This window comes from Mobula birostris, chromosome 7 (assembly GCF_030028105.1).
Source record: "Mobula birostris isolate sMobBir1 chromosome 7, sMobBir1.hap1, whole genome shotgun sequence".
Classification (NCBI taxonomy): domain Eukaryota; kingdom Metazoa; phylum Chordata; class Chondrichthyes; order Myliobatiformes; family Myliobatidae; genus Mobula; species Mobula birostris.
The window spans coordinates 73,537,814-73,555,076 of record NC_092376.1 but is presented as its reverse complement, the minus strand read 5'-3'; the positions used below and the strand labels follow the sequence as shown (position 1 = coordinate 73,555,076).

At 40.4% G+C, this 17,263-nt stretch overlaps 1 protein-coding gene across 2 annotated transcripts in view; it reads right to left on the bottom strand.

Annotated features, from left to right (window-relative positions):
- The window catches only part of LOC140200302 (centrosomal protein of 57 kDa-like), a 32,762-nt gene that overhangs the window by 13,506 nt on the left and 1,993 nt on the right, over positions 1-17,263 (bottom strand). The window contains exons 2-6 of one of the 2 annotated variants that reach the window (XM_072263420.1): positions 16,814-16,938; positions 13,483-13,639; positions 6,722-6,901; positions 4,260-4,381; positions 3,090-3,206 (exon numbers count right to left, since the gene is read on the bottom strand). In XM_072263420.1, coding sequence (XP_072119521.1) covers positions 3,090-3,206; positions 4,260-4,381; positions 6,722-6,901; positions 13,483-13,606 — 543 coding nt within the window. In that variant the 5' untranslated portion in view covers positions 13,607-13,639; positions 16,814-16,938. The remainder of the gene's footprint in view (positions 1-3,089; positions 3,207-4,259; positions 4,382-6,721; positions 6,902-13,482; positions 13,640-16,813; positions 16,939-17,263) is intronic. The other variant, XM_072263419.1, reaches the window with a different exon arrangement.

The window sequence follows — 17,263 nt, the reverse complement described above, 5'->3', positions numbered from 1 at the left end:
CAGAAGTCGTGTTCTTTAGACTGACTGTAAGTAATCAAAATCAGCACAGACACGATGTAGATGATGGACTGCCTTCACACAATGTTGTCAATGATTGCATCCTCCAAATCTTCATTTGCATTGTAAAATTCAAGATGATTCTCAATACCTTCAAATTCTTCATAGTTCCTAAGTTGTTGATGTAATGAAATTGCTTCCTTTTCACTCTTGGCTGTTTCTAGCATCTCTAAGCCTGAATGCTTGAAGCAGCAGTAAGCAAAACAGTCTGAATTGTCTTAGTGCTTATTGCCTGCCAACTATCAGTGACAAAAATCACTGCTTTTTGAACACAAATATATGCAACTGATGCTATTTAAAAAAATGTTCACTCTCACAGTGTAGTGTCTAATGGCCACACAAGTGCACGCAACTGACACAAATTAGAAACTGTTCAGCAATACAGGTGTCCCCCACTTTTCGAACGTTCGCTTTACGATACCTCACTGTTACGAAAGACCTACATTAGTACCCTGTTTTCGCTTTCAGAAAGTGTTTTCACTGTTACGAAAAAAAAGCAGCGCGCGATAAAAAATCAGCACGCGCCCCGAGCAGCCGCTCTCTCCCGGATTCTTGCCGGCATTGCTTAAACACATGCCTGTGAGCAGCTGTTTGCAAGATGAGTTCTATGGTATCAGAAAAGCCTAAAAGAGCTCGTAAGGGTGTTACACTTAGCGTAAAACTAGACATAATTAAGCGTTTTGATCGTGGTGAACAAAGTAAGAACAACGTGAGTTTGGCTTGTGGAAGCTGACGAACATGATGTTGAAGAGGTTTTGGCATCCCATGACCAAGAACTGATAGATGAAGAGCTGATGCAATTGTAAGAAAAAAGGATAACAATTGAAACTGAATGAGTAATGATAAAGTACAACTTTAATTTTGAAAGGGTATGTCGGTTTAGGGGATATCTGCAGGATGGTTTGAGTCCTTACAAAGAACTGTGTGATAGAAAAATGCGCGAGGCTCAGCAGTCAAGCAAGCCTTCCACATCAGCCACAGTAGATGACGAACCTCGACCTTTGACATCGAGGCGGGCAGAGATAGAAGATGAGCTGCCTGCTCTAATGGAAACAGACGATGACGAGATGACACACCAGTGTCCCACCACCCCAACCCCCAGGCCACGGACAGATACCAATTCGTGGAGAATGCAACGGTAGCCGGGAGGCACACAGCACATCTTTAAGAAAAAAGCCAAAATAAACATGCTAATTAATTAGGTGCCGCTGACACGTAATTGTCAGCCCAGATCAGAGACGATGCAATCGGAAATCGGCACTGATCTGGGCCGACAATTACGTGCCAGACGGCACCTAATTAATTAGCATGTTTGTTTTGGCTTTTTTCAAGATGTGCTGTGTGCCTCCCGGCTACCGCTGCACCCCTGCGTGCTTCGTGGCAATGTATCGCTTGGCGGCCTGGAGGGTGGGGGCCACTGCACCACCCAAACTCCAACTCAGCCTAACACACTATCGTCAGTGTGCTCGGCGCTGTCTTCCTGATTCTGGTAAGTGATACTACACTGTACATACATTATTTCTACTTTATATAGGCTGTGTATTTTTGCGTGTTATTTGGTATGATTTGGCAGCTTCATACCTTAAAGGTTACTGGAGAGCACTTGCGCCGTATGTTTGCCAACAGTGCTTGAGTGAGATTTTCGCTACGGAGAACAGTTCAGTAATGATTGTGGAAAAGTATTCCTACTTTATATAGGCTATGTATTTATCATATCATTCCTGCTTTTACTATATGTTACTGTTATTTTAGGTTTTATGTGTTATTTGTCATGATTTGGTAGGTTATTTTTGGGTCTGCGAACGCTCACAAAATTTTCCCATATAAATAAATGGTAATTGCTTCTTCGCATTACGACATTTCGGCTTACGAACTGTTTCATAGGAACGCTCTACCTTTGGATGGCGGGGGAAACCTGTAGTCTCCTGTCCCAATTAAGTAGCATAGAATCACAAATAAATGAAGCAAATCAAATCCCTGCCATTTTCTCGATTAGTTTTTGTTCTTTAAGAGTTGCCCAAATAAGCACTGTACGGCAGGAGTCCCAAACTGGGGTCCACGGACCCCTTGCTCAATGGTACCGGTCCATGGTGTAAAAAGATTGGGAACCCCTGGTATATGGTGAATAAAGTTGATCTTTTATCCTTAAACTATCAGCATGAAGAATGGCAAGTGACACTCCCTTGCCACCAAATGCAAAATCTGGGTAATTAGCATTTTTCTTTAAAAAGCACAGATTCAAGGCATAACAAGGATAGCATACATCATGCGAGACTGATATTTGCACTTAACTACCTAATAGCAAGGGCAGGAATGTGGGAGCCTTGTCTATTAACTTGAAATTACTTGATACAGTAAAACTATGATAATTTAGCATCCTCAGGACTCTGGTGGTGCTATTATTAGTGGACTATTACAGTTATTTCTATTAACAATGCTCTTAATTCACCTTTTTCTCTTTAAATGGTACATAATAATATGATAAAATCATTGAGTGGCCAGTAGAATACAAGTGTGCTAATGGGGCTGTAGCCAGCAGAAAGGGTGTATGTTGAACATCACCTGATGACCAGATGCCAAACCATCAGAACTTCCAAATGAGTGGATAACAGAGGTTTACTCAAGTATTACTCACCATATCACATGCTAGAATTATACCTTCCTTCTAAAATGACAAACAATTATGGTCACATGCCACTTGGAATGTTTTCAGTATCACTTTAATTATTTCCATAAGGAAATAAAATTTTTATTTTATCTTATTTTATTTAGAGATACAGCACAACAGGTTCTTCTGCCCCAACAAGCCCATGCCACCCAATTACATCCATGTGATCAATTAACCTACTAACCTGTATGTTTTTGGAGTGTGGGAGGAAACCAGAGCACCTAGAGGAACTAAGACAGTCACACGGAGAACGCACAAACTCCTTGCAGATAGTGGCGGGAAGTAAACCTGGGTTACTGGGGCTGTAAAGCGTTGTGCTAACCACTACACTGCTGTGCTGGCCCATTATAGAGAAAACATTTACCTCTGCTGCAGTCTGTGTTGCTGTAAGTTTGAGATACTCTCGTTCAATTAAGTCAAGTTTTTCAAGCTTTGATTGTAGATCTGTTTGGTCCATAGAGCCCTTCTTTTCCAAGGATGCCTGTTTTAACAAGAATGCAACAGATATTATTAGACTTATTCTATTTACACCAGTTGCTACTTCAAGGAATGAAGTTTTATGTATATGAACCTACAGAAAAGTGGATTATTTTATCCCATCCCTTGACAGGACCTGCATCTCAATTCTATCCTGGTGACATAATCCCAAATATTGCCTTATAACAAACTATCAGCTTTAAAATTTTTAACTAACATAGCATCAAAAATTTCCACAGCCAGGTTATCACCCAAAAACTGCACAGCTCTAATTTTAAAGTGGCTTTCCTTTGTTTTGATCAAACCTGGAGGATCAGTTCACCACCATCCAAACAGTTCCTTCTATAGTTTTAAATAATTTGATTTGATCTCTGTCTTATTTGATTAATCAAGTCTATTTTATGCAACAACATTATACACTGTAAATGTAGTGAATCAGAAATATTTCCCCAAGGCCAATATATCCTGAGTTGTAGTGTTGAGAACCAAGTGCCTTACTCGAAACGGCATCTGAACAGTGCACTTTACACATTTAAGAACTTCCACCCTGTCATATCCCATAAATGTATTTTTTTTATACTTCAGAGATTTGTATTTAGAGGTCTAGGTATTCCTTAGGTCTTAACATAATCAGTTTAAAAAATTCTTAGGTCTATACTCCCAAGCTATTGTTCATGAAAGTGAAGCAACTCTAATGCCTTAGATTGTAAAATTGGTACAATGAATTTCAATATACACATTGTTTGAAGACTATCACATAATAATATTGAACATTTTATTTCTTGAAACAAAGCATAAACAGAAAACCCAATCAACAATTATACACATTATGCAACAATTATCCAAACTGAAGCAGACTGCCATGGCTGATAAAAATTGGAATCCTCAATTACAAAATCTTAAAAATTGGGGTCAACTTTTCTTGATTCTAGCATGAAAGCAATAATCAGTTCTTAAAATGATATGCAATGTGATTTGAAGTAGTAGAAACAGCTTTAAGATTTTGGATAAATGTTCTTTCAAGTTTAGATCTGCTTGACAACCTTATTAGCATTACCTGTTTCTGTAACATTACTCCTCGTTCCATTTCAGCATTATGAACCATTTTTCTCATGTACTCTAGCTGTTTTTCCAGAACGTTACAACGAGACTCAGCTGCTGACAATTGAATCGTCAATGCTGGAAATGAACCAAAGCAAATAATAATAATAGAATTATGGCAATACTTTGCTTTGCTTCAAGGAAAGGCTTCTTTAACAAGTAGGTCATTCTCACAAACCCACTTTCAAACATCAGAATTGAACTCTGTAAACTGAACTCTGTACTATGTACTGAACTGAAGTAAAATTCCCTAATGTTTAGAAAGATGAAATTTCAGAATCCATGCCACTGCTAACAAAAATTTTAAAAACAAAATTTAGATAAAAGTCAATCAAGTATCAGCAAGCATGTGGATGATTCTCAGTTACTGTTTAGGACTGGAAAAAAATATCAGTTGATTTTGTGCTCCCCTTCTCCCCCCAAATATAAAACAAATTAAAGCTTTCAAATGACTGAAAACAAAAGTTTTCCTAATTGAGCTATCATCTCCAATACAAGCAAGATTCCCTATTTAAATTGAAGTAATTCATACTATCCAAAATTCCATTGGTAAATCCACTGTACAATTGTTTTCCCTAATGGCATACAAGGTTAACCTTGATCTTGAGGAATAAAAAGGAAGCAGAAAAAATTTAATCAAGGAATTAGGAGAGCTACAATAGATAGTTAACATAGTTGAGAATCCAAAGGTATTTTACATATATATTAAAAGTAATAGTGTACCCAAGGAAAAGTTCAATCAAGGATAAAGGAGGGAATTTTGCCTGGAGCCACATGACAAAGGCTGAGTACTTTGCATCAATATATTTCAAGGACAAAATCCTGGACGATGGTGAGACTAGGGAAGGGTATTTTAATATTCTAGAGCATGTTGATAATAAGAATGTGGTGCTCTTGGGCTTCTTGAAAAACATCATGGTGGATAAGTCATCAGGAATCTATTTCAGGATACTGAGTGGGTGGGGCAAGGGAGGAGATTACTGGGGCCTTGACCAAGATCCTTATAACTTCTGGCAGGATCCAAGAAGGCTGAAGAATACCCTATCTTCTCCCTTTGTTACTCCTGCACCTATTTTCTATGTTTCTATGTTTAAGAAGGCAAATGGTGACAAACCAGGGAACTATCAGCCAGTAACCCCTGCATCGGTGGTAGGAAAATTACAGTAAAAGATTCTCAGGGATAATATTTCTTCACATTTGGTAATGCATGGACTTACTAGGGAAAGTCAGCAGTGGCTGGAGTGGTGGGAGATCCTAAATCTCAAATTCTATGTGACTAACATGTTAAATTATGAACATGAAGCTAAATTTGTACTAGAGCAGCATTTTCCAAAACGACTGGTTACAGCAGATAGAGTGGCAGACTCAAATGTGGTTTAATACTTCTCATTGCAGGCAGAATCAAGTTTAGTATCACTGGCATGTCATGAAAATGTGTTGTTTTGCAGCAGCAGTACAAAGCAATAGATACTAATAAAAACTATAAGTTACAATAAATATCATCATCATGTGCCATGTAGTATGACGTAGATGATAATGGTCTCATGACCATGATTGTCCCTGGTAAATTTTTCGAAAGAAGTGGTTTGCCATCGCCTTCTTCTGGGCAATATCTTTATAAGACAGGTGACACCAGCCATTATCAATACTCTTCGGAGATTGTCTGCCTGACATCAGTGGTTGCATAACCAGGACTTGTGATATGCAACAACTGCACATATGACTATCCACCTGCTGCACACATGGCTTCACGTGACCCTGATCGGAGGGCTAAGCAGGTGCTACGCCTTATACCTCCTCTGTTAGAGACGTATCCCCACCCTGCTACTCAATAATAAGAATGCTGTATATTTTAAAAATATATTAAATAAGTAGTGCAAAAAGAGAAGAAAAAAGTACTGAGGAAGTGTTCATGGGGTTCATTGTCCATTCAGAAATCTGATTGTAGAGGGGAAGAAGCTGTTCCTGAAACATTGAGTGTGTGACTTCATGCTCCTGAACCACCTCCTCCTTGATAGTAGTAAAGGGAAGAGGGTATGTCCTGTGTGAGTGGGGTCCTTAATGATGGATTTTTGAAGATGTCCTCGATTCTGGGGAAGCTAGTGCCCATGATGGAGCTGGCAGAGTTTACAACTTTCTGCAGCTTTTCCCGATCCTGTGCAATGGCCCCTCCATACTAGACGGTGTTGCAACCAGTTAGAATACAACCAGATACAATACATAATCATCTCAAAATTGCTGACATCTCTGGTACAAAGATGAATTTCTGCAGACACCTTAAGTTAGTTGAGCTCTTAGGTTGATCTTCATTATGCAGAGACGGGAAAAGTTCTCATACAAAGATTAAGTGACAAAGTTAGATTACAAGCACAAGTTTTGATTTGCAAACCTTGAAACAGTAATTGCATTTCAACAAACCTCTATTATGCTGTGCTACTTCTGTTGGTGTGTCACCAGCTCTTTGTTGGCTCTTATCTAACATTTTTTTATACTCTGCTGTCTCCTTAGAGATTCGTTTCAAGTTTTCCTCTGCCTGTGTTCGTTCAAGCTCCAATTTGCGAATCTTTTCTTGAAGATTTCTTAATGCTGAAAGTACCGCTAAAATAAATCAAAGTCAGATTAGGAAAATTAGAAAGTAAATCTTGATAGATTCTACTACAGTTTAGTAATTGAAATCAAGTTTGTCTAAAATTAAAGAAAATACACTTGCTATGGAGAAAAGTACTTTGTGTTCAGTCTTAGTTATATTTAGGTAAGTGTACTCTGATGAATGTTGATAGAGAGAACAAGCAGCCCACAAGTTTCTTTGAAAGCAAAGCTCCCAGTAGTCTAGAAATAAAAAAAATTGGGGGGGGGGCACAGGTACACAATCGAATGAAAGTAGCAAAGATGATTAGGAATATCATGAAAACAAATGAATCATCCTTAGTGTTCAGATTCACAAACTTGAAGTTCATCCGTGCAAATATCCTGAAGTTCCCATGGTAAGATTTTCAAATTTCTAACACCACTGTATTTGAAAAAAATTCCTTCATTGATTATCTTGTATATACAGCCAAGAAAATTAATGGAATAGAATAATGTAATTTAGAAGAAATGATAAGAGTAGGGATGGAAAAGGGTTAAATGCAGCATAAGTATCAGTTGAGATGAATACCTAATTCTGTACTGTACAGATGACACCGTTATGATTATTTAGGTAAGGAAAATTCACTCTTAAAGAATTCACACAGATTTGAGAGAATACAATTAATCCCAATGGAACTTACGTTCCATTCTTAGTGAACTTGTGTTTCCTGAAATATCTGCAAATGATACGGCTTTGAGTTACCATACATCATAATAGAGTTATTTAAGAATGCAACACCCTGTGACACAGGTACGTCAGAGTCATAAGCCACGGGGTAGGGGAGGGAGAGAACACCCTTAGGCCCAGCTCACCCATGCCGACCAAGATGTCTATCTATGCTAGCCCCATCCGCCTGTGCTTGACCCATATCCCTATAAAGCTTTTTCATCTAACTTCCCAAATATCTTTTAAGTGTTGCCTCAACTATTTCTTCAAGCATCGTTTCACTTATATACCATCCTCTGTGTAAAAAGTTGCCCCTGAAATTCACCAACAAGAGAAAATCTGCAGATGCTGGAGGAACTCAGTAGGCCAGGCAGCATCAATGGAAAAGAGTACATTGATGCTGCCTGGCCTACTGAGTTCCTCCAGCATTTTGTGTGTGTTGCCTGAAGTTTACCTCCCACTTTAAACTAGCACCTTCTAGTTGTTGATTCACCAACCCTAGGAAAAAGACTGAGTGCATTCACCCTATCTGTTGTGCATTTAATATTTCAGTAATATTGTAACTATACAGTATTGTTTAAGCATTGTTTAAATAATTATGGGTTATGTGTAAAAGTACATGAATGACATTCGTCATTACACCACGACATAAGTGTGTTTAAGCATTCTTTAAATAATTTATTATGGGTTATATGTAAAAGTACATGAATGATATTCGTCATTACACCACGACGTAAGTGCGCGCCTCAATAAAGTAAAAACCAAATGTACAGGAGTTATCCCCAGCTCCATGTTTTTCTTTCAATTAGTTTTATGTTTTGGAGTTACAAAACATAACACTATCCCTATCCCTTATGATTTTATACACCCTCATCCCTCAGTCTCCTACACTCCAAGAAATAAAGTCCTAACCTCTCTATAACCCATTCCCTCAAGCAAATGTTTTCTGCACTCTTTCCAGCTTACTGGCATCTCTCCTATAGCAAGGTGACCAAAACTGAATACAATACTCCAATACTGCCTCACAAGTGTCTTTAAACAATTGCAACGTAACATCCTAACTACCCTACTAATGATCAATGAAGGCCAGACAGCTACCTTGTCTACCTGTGATGCATTTTATCGGGAACGAAGTACAGTGGATTCCAGTTAATTGGTCCATTGGTTAATTAGGGCAGGCACTTATTTGGGACAACTCTTAAAGAACAAAAATTAATTAAGAAAATAGCCGGCGACCTTTCATTTATTTGGAACACCTTGCCGCTTAATTGGGACAGTAGACTGTTGCCGAACAATTTCTAACTCCTGTCAGTCAAGTGTGCTTGTGTGGCTGTAAGACACTACACCATGCTTAGAGCGATCAGTTTTTAAAATAGTGTCAGTAGCACGCGTTTGTGTTCAAAAGCAGTGACATCTGTAACTGATAGTTGGCTACAGATAAGCAGTAAGCCAAGTTAGAATTGTTTTGCTCACTGCAGTTTCAAGCATTCAGGCTTGGAGATGCCAGCAACAGCCAGGAGTGAAAGTGAAATGATTTCACTACTTCAACAAGTTAGGACCTATGAAGAATTTGAAGGTATCAACAATCATCTTGAATATTACAATGGAAATGAAGATTTGGAGGATGCAATCATTGCTAATATTGTATAAAGGCAGTCCATCATCTGCACTAGGTGTTGGTGCTGATGTTGTTCACTTACAGTCAATCAGAAGAACAGCACCACAGTGGTTGTCCATCATACCCAATGATGACACCGAAACCCGTGTGGGAGGTTTTAAAGTGCAAAAGCTGTTGCACTGGGACGGTTCCGCCCTCTCAACTTTGCAAGTTGGGGTCGAGTGGTGCAAGTAGTTGTCACAAACTGAGGTCTTCTTTGGTTGCAGTGGCTAACCATGAGTTCTCCTGCGCCTTATCATGCCCTGTGCTCGCTACGAAGCATTGCTGAACTGCTGTCTTGGCTGTTGATCTCATCTGTCCAGTCTGCCAGACCTGACTTCAACATGCTAGGACAGACATGTCCCTATTTCACACAGGTATGAGGCCCACTGGCTACACTCACCTGGTTTTACCCATCTGTCGAAGCAGTGTACCGGAGTGTAATCGTTGTCACTTGCAAACAGCTAGTTAGAGCCACAGATGCTAGCTGAGTGTCCGGTTGGGACCAGAGCTCAGTGGGCTGCCCGAGGATGGACAATACAAGCCCTTTTACCAAAGGTGCTACCTTTCCCTGGACACCCCACATGCTGCAGCAAAAACTGGATGAATTCCTCTGTCATTAACTATTAGCAACTAACACAGTTTTATCGTATTGCTAAATGGTAGTGTTCTAATTTGTTCTGCGTTTCATTTAAATATACAATTTATTTCTCAGTTAACTAGTAGGTTTTTTTCTTTGTCCTTTTTTCCGTACCTTTTTAACTATTTCTATGAAACTTCAGCTAATTGGGCAGCAGCTTAATTGGGCCAAAATGTACTGGTCCCAATGTGTCCCAATTAACCGGCATCCACTTATGTGGAGCTCTATGTCCCTCTATTCTGCAAAACTCTGCTGGACCCTATCACTGACATTGAGAGTCTAACCCTGGCTTGATTTCCCAAAATCCAAAACTTTGTACAGATCTGAATTATACTCTCTCATTCTATTTACTAAGCTGATCAAGTTCCCAGTGTCAATCTTGATAAGCTTCTTCAATGTCTATGAGACTGCCTATTTTAGTGCAATCTGTAAACTTACTAAACATGCCTTATCTATTTTTATCTAAATTCATGATATAAATGAAAAGCAACAATGGGCCCAGTACAAGCTCGAAGTACATAAATCAGTCACAGGCCTCTAATCTGAAAAAACAACCTTCAAATATCACCCTTTGCTTCCTACCATCAAGCCAATTCTGTATCCGATTAACTAGCTGTCCCTTGATCCCATACAGTTCAATCTTTTAGAACACCCTACCATGCAGGCCTTAAAGGCCTTGCTGAAGTCCATATAGACTATGCCTACCATCCTACACTTGTTAAACCTCTTCAAAACAGTTAATCAAATTCATGAGATATTCTCCCACCACAAAGCCATGTTGAATTTCCCTAAGTGACCCACCTTTCCAAATGTGTGTGTTGTAGGGAAAAGAATAATGAGACCTAGTAACGAGTAAATAAGGATTGTGATAATATGGTAACAGGGAACCACAGACAAAGCCTAGAAGTAGAGAAATGGAATGCAGCAGTGATGACATCCAAGGTTCATGAGTCTCATTAATTATGCTATTGTGTGCACCCATTGTTGTAATAGAAAACTAGATTTATTGTTTGACCTGTAGACAATCCTTTCACTCTGTAATCAGGACCTAGTACATACTTAATTAAGTCTTCCTGTAGCCACCCTTCTGTAATATGTAGTTTTACTGGTAATCAACTGAGAATATAAAAGCCCTACCAAATTCATGCTCAGGTCGATCAGCTTTGACTGGTCTCCTGGTGTGTCCCAGTTTTTAAGTTGCCCATTATTTCAAACACCAACTTCATGGGATCTTTCAGTTTGTTCCCATATGTGTATATCTTAACCCTCAGAATCCCCTCCAATAACAGATGTTAGGTTTATCAGTCTATAGATCCCAGGTTTTTCATTACATCCCTCAAAGCCACATTAGCCTCCTTCCAATCTTCCATCACCTCAACCATCGCTAATGATGATCCATATAATGCACATATCTCATCTAGTTCCATATAATGCACACATCTCAGCTAGGGCCATATAATGCATACATCTCAGCTGGGGCTACCGTAATTCCCTCTCTAGTTTCCCACAGAGGCCTTACACATACCTGATCAGGCCCCAAAGATTTATTTACCTTCATACATTTTTAGATAGCCACCACCTCCTTTATTGTAATGTGGACTATCCTTAAAGACATGCCCATTAACTTTCCAGAGTTTCCTTATCTTTACGTCTTAATTCACAGAAAAAACAGAAGGGAAATACTCATCCCCTACAGCTCCTTGCATAGATCACCACTTTGGCCTTCGAGGGGTCCTATTCTGTCCCTAATTTTTCTTCTTATAAACTTTAAAAATCTCTTTGAAATCTCCTTAATCTTCTCTGCCAAAACTATGACACTCCATTTTATTTACTCAGGTCCATCACCCATACTGGGGCACAGGACTCTGACCGCAGCTCACCAGAGTCCTCTACCCTGGGCCAGTCTTTCAAGTTGTAGCTCATCTTCTTGGTATCCGAAGATCCTTTCTTTCCCAGGGCTGAGGATATTGTAGTTTCTGTAGCTCTGGGTTTTTATGGGTTGTGGTTGCTAACTCATGCCCAACTCTCCTCCTCTTGCAGCCAGGCTTGGGACCATCCATGGCTGAATTACATTCTTTTTTGCCCTCCTGATTTCTTGAAGTATATGACTGCATTCTTAGAACTCCTCCAGGGATTCACAATCCCAGCTGTCTGTACCTGCTCCAAGCTGTCTCCTTTTTCCTGATCAGAGCCCAATATCTCGTACTCGAGGATTCCCTACTCCAACCAGCACTACCCTCCATTCTATCAGGTATATGCAGATCTTAAAGTCTCACTATCTCACTTTCAAAGGCCTCCCACTTTTTGGATGTCCCCTTGCCCGCAAGCAACCTATACCAATCAACCTTTGCATATTCCTGCCAAATACATTTAAAATTTGCCTTCCTCCAGTTCAGAGCATTAACTTGTGGACCAGCTCTGTCCTCTTCCATAAATATTTTAAAATTAATAGAACTATGGTCCTTGTGTCCAAATTCCACTCCCACTGACACTTCAGTCAATGAAAGGTCTTTGCCTATTTCCCAGGAGAGAGTCGAGTTTTGCCCTCTATATTGCCTGACAAAACTTTCCTGAACACACTGAACAAATTCCACCCCATTCAAGCCATTTGCTTTATGGCAGTTTCAGTTTATATTAGGAAAATTAAAATCCCCTGGGACAACCCTATTCGTGCAACTTTCCACATTTTCCTACAGATTTTAAACACAAAAGAAGTTCTGCAGGTGCTGGAAATCCAGAGTAACACACACAAAATGCTGGAGGAACTCAGCAGGTCAGGCCACATCTATGGAATGGAATAAAGAGTTGAAGTTTCAGCCTGAGACCCTTTATTGACTCAGTTTGTGTAGGTTACCTCCTACATATTTATTCCTCTAACTCAAGGCTTCCCAAGCGTTTTATGCCACGGACCAATACCATTAAGCAAGGGCTCTGTGGACCCCAGCTTAGGAAATGCCGCTCTAATTGCTTGTTGACTATTTGGGAGTGTATAGTACAACCCCGACAAGGTGATTATCTCCTCATTTTTCACCTCCATCCACGTAGCCACAGTGGTTGATCCCTCTGTAATTTCATCTCAGACTACTGCTGTGATATTCTCCTCAACCAAAAATGCAACTCCCCCTCTTCTCCACCTGTAGCATTTGCACCTTACAGTGACACGGATTTGCATTGTGGAAAATTACGCTACAGACTTTTCTTGGAATACAACACCCTGTAACACTGTGAAATCTGTACTTTTGTTGCATCTGTTCCTTTTTTATAAGCAGAGCTGTGGAGCTATTACAATCCCTGTTGTACCACACAGAGAGTACTACTTTGAGTTCAATGGTGGATTTGAAACTATGGTGCTTTTGACAAAGACATAACATTACTTTGATACTACTACTATATTGTGTATTCAAGCAGAAAAAGATATTCAGATCCACAACTCAGGTTACCTGCACTAACCACACAATGAAAAACAACTAAATTACATTATATAATTATTTATTATGATGCAACAAATAACTTGTGGAAGTAGTCACAACTGGTTGCAAGTGAATTCAAACAAATCCTTTAATTTTCATACTCTCTTGATTACTCACCTCTACTATTACTCTCTGGATATGCAATAACAGGCTTCTCTGGGGATCGACTGAAGTCAACATTGAGGAAGGGCTTATCCATTGGATATGCAGCAAATGACGGCATGGACAAAGTGTCAGACATTGGTAACACTTGAAAACTCCCATCCAAAGAGTGCTGCAGGGATTGAATAAAATGCAATTATAACATAATAAAAGACAAAGCTCGGAAACAAATTGCCACTGTAGAAGAGATCTTGGACACTAGTATATACAATATATCTGGTAACTTTATTTGGAAACGCAAACAACACGAATTCTGCAGATGCTGGAAATTCAAGCAACACACATAAAAGTTGCTGGTGAACGCAGCAGGCCAGGCAGTATCTCTAGGAAGAAGTGCAGTCGACGTTTCAGGCCGAGACCCTTCATCAGGACTAACTGAAGGAAGAGTGAGTAAGGGATTTGAAAGTTGGAGGGGGAGGGGGAGATCCAAAATGATAGGAGAAGACAGGAGGGGGAGGGATGGAGCCAAGAGCTGGACAGGTGATAGGCAAAAGGGATATGAGAGGATCATGGGATGGGGAGGGGGGACCCAGAGGATGGGCAAGGGGTATATTCAGAGGGACAGAGGGAGAAAAAGGAGAGTGAGAGAAAGAATGTGTGTATAAAAATAAGTAACAGATGGGGTACGGGGGGAGGTGGGGCATTAGCGGAAGTTAGAGAAGTCGATGTTCATGCCATCAGGTTGGAGGCTACCCAGACGGAATATAAGGTGTTGTTCCTCCAACCTGAGTGTGGCTTCATCTTTACAGTAGAGGAGGCCGTGGATAGACATGTCAGAATGGAATTAAAATGTGTGGCCACCGGGAGATCCTGCTTTCTCTGGCGGACAGAGCATAGGTGCTCAGCAAAGCGGTCTCCCAGTCTGCGTCGGGTCTCGCCAATATATAAAAGGCCACATCGGGAGCACCGGACGCAGTATATCACCCCAGCTGACTCACAGGTGAAGTGTTGCCTCACCTGGAAGGACTGTTTGGGGCCCTGGATGGTGGTAAGGGAGGAAGTGTAAGGGCATGTGTAGCACTTGTTCCACTTACAAGGATAAGTGCTGGCAGGGAGATCAGTGGGGAGGGATGGGGGGGGACGAATGGACAAGGGAGTCGCGTAGGGAGCAATTCCTGCGGAAAGAGAGAGGGGGGAGGGAAAGATGTGCTTAGTGGTGGGATCCCGTGGGAGGTGGCGGAAGTTACTGAGAATAATATGTTGGACCCGGAGGCTGGTGGGGTGGTAGGTGAGGACAAGGGGAACCCTATTCCTAGTGGAGTGGCAGGAGGATGGAGTGAGAGCAGATGTGCATGAAATGGGGGAGATGCATTTGAGAGCAGAGTTGATGGTGGAGGAAGGGAAGCCCCTTTCTTTAAAAAAGGAGGACATCTCCCTCGACCTGGAATGAAAAGCCTCATCCTGAGAGCAGATGCGGCGGAGGCGGAGGAATTGCGAGAAGGGGATGGCGTTTTTGCAAGAGTCAGGGTGAGAAGAGGAATAGTCCAGATAGCTGTGAGAGTCAGTAAGCTTATCGTAGACATCAGCAGATAAGCTGTCTCCAGAGATAGAGACAGAAAGATCTAGAAAGGGGAGGGAGGTGTCGGAAATGGACCAGGTAAACTTGATGGCAGGGTGAAAGTTGGAGGCAAAATTAATGAAGTCAACGAGCTCAGCATGCGTGCAGGAAGCAGCGCCAATGCAGTTGTCGATGTAGCGAAGGAAAAGTGGGGGACAGATACCAGAATAGGCACGGAACATAGACTGTTCCACAAAGCCAACAAAAAGGCAGGCATAGCTAGGACCCATACGGGTGCCCATAGCTACACCTTTAGTTTGGAGGAAGTGGGAGGAGCCAAAGGAGAAATTATTAAGAGTAAGAACTAATTCCACTAGATGGAGCAGAGTGGTGGTGGAGGGGAACTGGTTAGGTCTGGAATCCAAAAAGAAGCGGAGAGCTTTGAGATCTTCCCAATGGGCGATGGAAGTATGTAGGGACTGGACATTCGTGAAAATAAAGCGGTTATTGCAGTCGACTGTACCTCTTCCTAGAGATGCTGCCTGGCCTGCTGCGTTCACCAGCAACTTTTATGTATGTTGCTTGAAATTCCAGCATCTGCAGATTTCCTCGTGTTTGCTGATGCGTACAGCTTATATTCCAGCAAAAAAAATTGCATCCCTTGGCTGCTTCACAGTTTCATAATTCATCTAATCCAACATTATGGCGATGATTTATATAATGAAAGACTAAAGCATGCAAATAAATGCTTACATCAATAAATTACAAATTGGTACATTTATAGAGCTAAATACAGCTAAATGTTCTAAAGGTATTTATATTAAAGCTTCATCCAAACTGGCATTGGACTATATAAGCAAATATTAGAGCAGATGACCAAAGCATGGATGCAGAGAGTTTTAAGGAGTATTTAAAAAAATAGGAAAGCTAGGTTCAGGAAGGCAATTCCAGAGATTAGGTCCATCGACAATAGAAAGCATGCTTCTTAATAGTGACATAATCGCAATTAAAAGACAAAACCGGAGGCATCCACGTTATTGTAGAACTTTACAACAGAAGATTGCAGAGAGATAAAAGGAAATGTATGGACTTGAAGTCAATGTGTTGATAATTGGCAAAAAAAATTGATTAATTAGCATAGGAAGAATGGGTGCAAAGGATCTGGTTATATCAAATTCTTGTCACCAAGTTCACAACCAATGTTTCCAAGTCACCAAGGATAAGATTTGGTCTAAAAATCATTGTATATGCTGAGGGGCCTGAACTATGTATATTAATCTCACTTCTTATTACTACCATCAGGGAGGAGATACAGAAGGCTAATGATGCATACTCAACCTTTAACAAACAGCATCTTCTCCTCCGCTATCAGATTTCTGAACGGTTCATGACCACCACCTCACTGTTCCTCTTTTACACAATTCATTTTATTTTAAATTTTAACTTGAATGGTAATTTTTATGACCTGCACTGTACTGCAGTCACAAAAACAACAAATTTCACAGCATGTTAGTGATAATAAACCTGATTCTGATTCTTGGGTTGACCCCACATTTAAGTTGAATACTCCTTCGCTGCCCATATATTCCACTGCCTACAAGCACCTTTATTCAAGATTAAAGTACATTTGTCAGAATCAGGTTTATTATCACTGGCATGTGTCCTGAAATTTGTTAACTGAGCAGCAGTTCAATGCAATACACAATACAGAAGAAAAAAATAATAAATTAATTACAGTATACATAATGACTAGATTAAAAATCATGCAAAAACAGAAATAATACATACTTAAAAAGTGAGGTAGTGTTCACAGGATCAATGTCCATTTGTTACCAAATAATGTATAAATTATATAACCTTGAAACTTGCTTCCTCACAGGTAGCCGCAAAGCATGAAACCCAAAAGAACCCAACTGAAAATAAAGGATCAAAAATAAAAATAAGAGACCAACACTCAATGTGCACGAGATAGAAAAAAAAAACACAAATCATGCAAACAGTAGAGGTTACCCACAGCATTCCAAAACCAGATCCGAACCCGAGAGCAGCCCGGAGTAGGCCCAAAGCCTCGCTTATCAGTTCATCATATTAGCAGCACGAACACAGCAGCCGGGGCAGTCATCATAGCCTCAGCATCACGGAGATGACCATCTTAGAGAAAACGTAAAATTGTCTCTCGTCCTGACCAACACCCTGTCTTTACTGTCTATTTTGGCTGGCAGTTAAATAAACCCAACA